This window comes from Nicotiana attenuata, chromosome 9 (genome assembly GCF_001879085.1).
Source record: "Nicotiana attenuata strain UT chromosome 9, NIATTr2, whole genome shotgun sequence".
Lineage (NCBI taxonomy): Eukaryota > Viridiplantae > Streptophyta > Magnoliopsida > Solanales > Solanaceae > Nicotiana > Nicotiana attenuata.
In genome coordinates, this window is record NC_031997.1 from 48,598,675 (window position 1) to 48,600,651 (window position 1,977).

Genomic DNA, 1,977 nt, shown 5'->3' on the forward strand with positions numbered 1-1,977 from the left:
AAGGGGATTATACGATGACTATGCAGCCCGCATAGTAGTTATGCAATCGTATAATTGGCCGCATAGTTGACCTCAAATTATCCATCACACTGTCTGACTCTGCGGCAACTATGCGGTCCGCATAGCTATTCTGCGATCACATAGTGGACCGCAGAAATGCTATTTTCTTGAAGGTATTATTCCTTGACTTTTTAATGCATAGATCAGTCCAAAGGGTTTGAAAAGCGACGAGTTTGCGAGTTTTGAGTAGAAGTTTTCACGGGGCCTTAGAGATGCTTAGTCGATGGGTAGTTATCTTCGGTGGGATTCATGTCATGTCTAAATGGGACCAAGCAAAGCAATCGATGTTGTTAATAAGGAATTGATTGAGTTTCTTCTTCAGTTCGGGGGTTAATCCCATCCCCAGGTATACCTTCCGATCTAGGAGATGCTCGACCAATACGGCTTGCTCCAGCTCTTCGATAGTCGACTTCGTTGCATCCAACTCTTCTGGGGCAATGAAGGTTCTGGGGCGAGGAAATCCTCTTCATCATCCTTGGGGTTTGGTTGGCTTTCCGACTCTTCTGAGGAGGAGTGTACAGAATTTGGTACCTCTTTACGGACCGCGAACGTTTCCTTTATTGCATGTAGCTCTCCGTATATTGTCTTTATTCTGTCCTTTGTTGGAAACTTTATCATATGATGCATGGTCGATGGTACCGCCTTCATGTTGTGTATCCATGGTCTACCGAGCAAGGAATTGTACCTTGTGTCACCTTTAATTATATGGATCCTAGTATCTTGAACTACATCGGATACGTTAACCGGGAGGGTGATTTCTCCTTCTGTTTCTTCGTCGGCCATATTGAAGCCGTTGAGGATTCGGGAGGTAGGTATGACCCGATCGAGCAATTCGAGCTGTTCTACCACCGTTGATCTAACTACGTTGGCCAAGATACCTGGATCCACGTGTACACGTTTAATTTGGATGTTATTTAAGAGAAACAAGATTAGCAGCGCATCGTTGTGTGGACGAGACAAAGTCTTGAAGTCTTCTTCGCTGAATGCGAGGATGTCCTCAGATGCCCGGCCTCGGGTTTGTCCTTTTGTTGTCGCAGAAACCTTTGTCCGGCTGGTTACGGGCCCCTGGGGAATGTTATTCCCCCCGATATTCATATGAGCGATGTGTTAAGGTTTTCCCATTTCGCTTCCCTTATATGCCTTTATTTCTTCCCTAGTGAGGTTTTTCTGAATGATTTGTTGATTTCCTCGGCGTATTGTGCTGTTAGTGTGGGAATTTTTGCCAACGTGTTGAGTGTCGCGTGAGACCACGTCCATGGGAATTGGTTCTAGTGCATACTCAGGGTTTCGTGGTGGTGCACCAACACCTAGAACATCCACACCATTTTCTCCATGGTCCTCAAGATTGTTGTTTTCACGTGCGTTTACTGAGTTAGACATTTTGACCTCAAATCAAAAGATCTTGGACAAGAAAAAGTTCGAAAGGTAACTTGCGTTATGGAATGAACCAGCAAGAAAATAATACCTATAAATTTTAGCGCCACGGTGGGCGCCAAACTGTTTACCTTGAAAATGGTAATTACAATTAGATTTGATTTGGTGGTTCTAAAAATACGTGATCTATTTTTATGCTAGTTGTTTAGGCAATAGATGGTAAGTAAGAGATTAGAATATGAGATAAGAGCTTGTAGATAGTATAATTACCAAACTGAATGGATGGATATCGGGGCCTCGAGCTGGCGTATACGGGCCTCGAGCTTGAGCCGGATACTCGGCTAAGGGCAATCAAGGGGGGATTAATAGTTATGATAGCTTTGATGGAAGCCTTTTATGTTCAATGATGAGCAACAAATTAAGAACAATAAATAGAACGCAATGGATATACAAAATAAATGTAAGTAATAAGAACAAGAGAATACGTTAAGTTAGTGAGAAGAGAGAATGTTCTTGTGTATTAAATATTGAGTATCCAAAAGC

General features: G+C 42.8%; 1 protein-coding gene across 1 annotated transcript; it reads right to left on the reverse strand.

Moving 5' to 3' along the window:
- LOC109232706 lies at positions 421 to 1,155 on the reverse strand. Its single transcript, XM_019398453.1, has one exon. It carries the CDS (start codon positions 1,153 to 1,155, stop codon positions 421 to 423), a length of 735 nt encoding a protein of 244 aa, XP_019253998.1.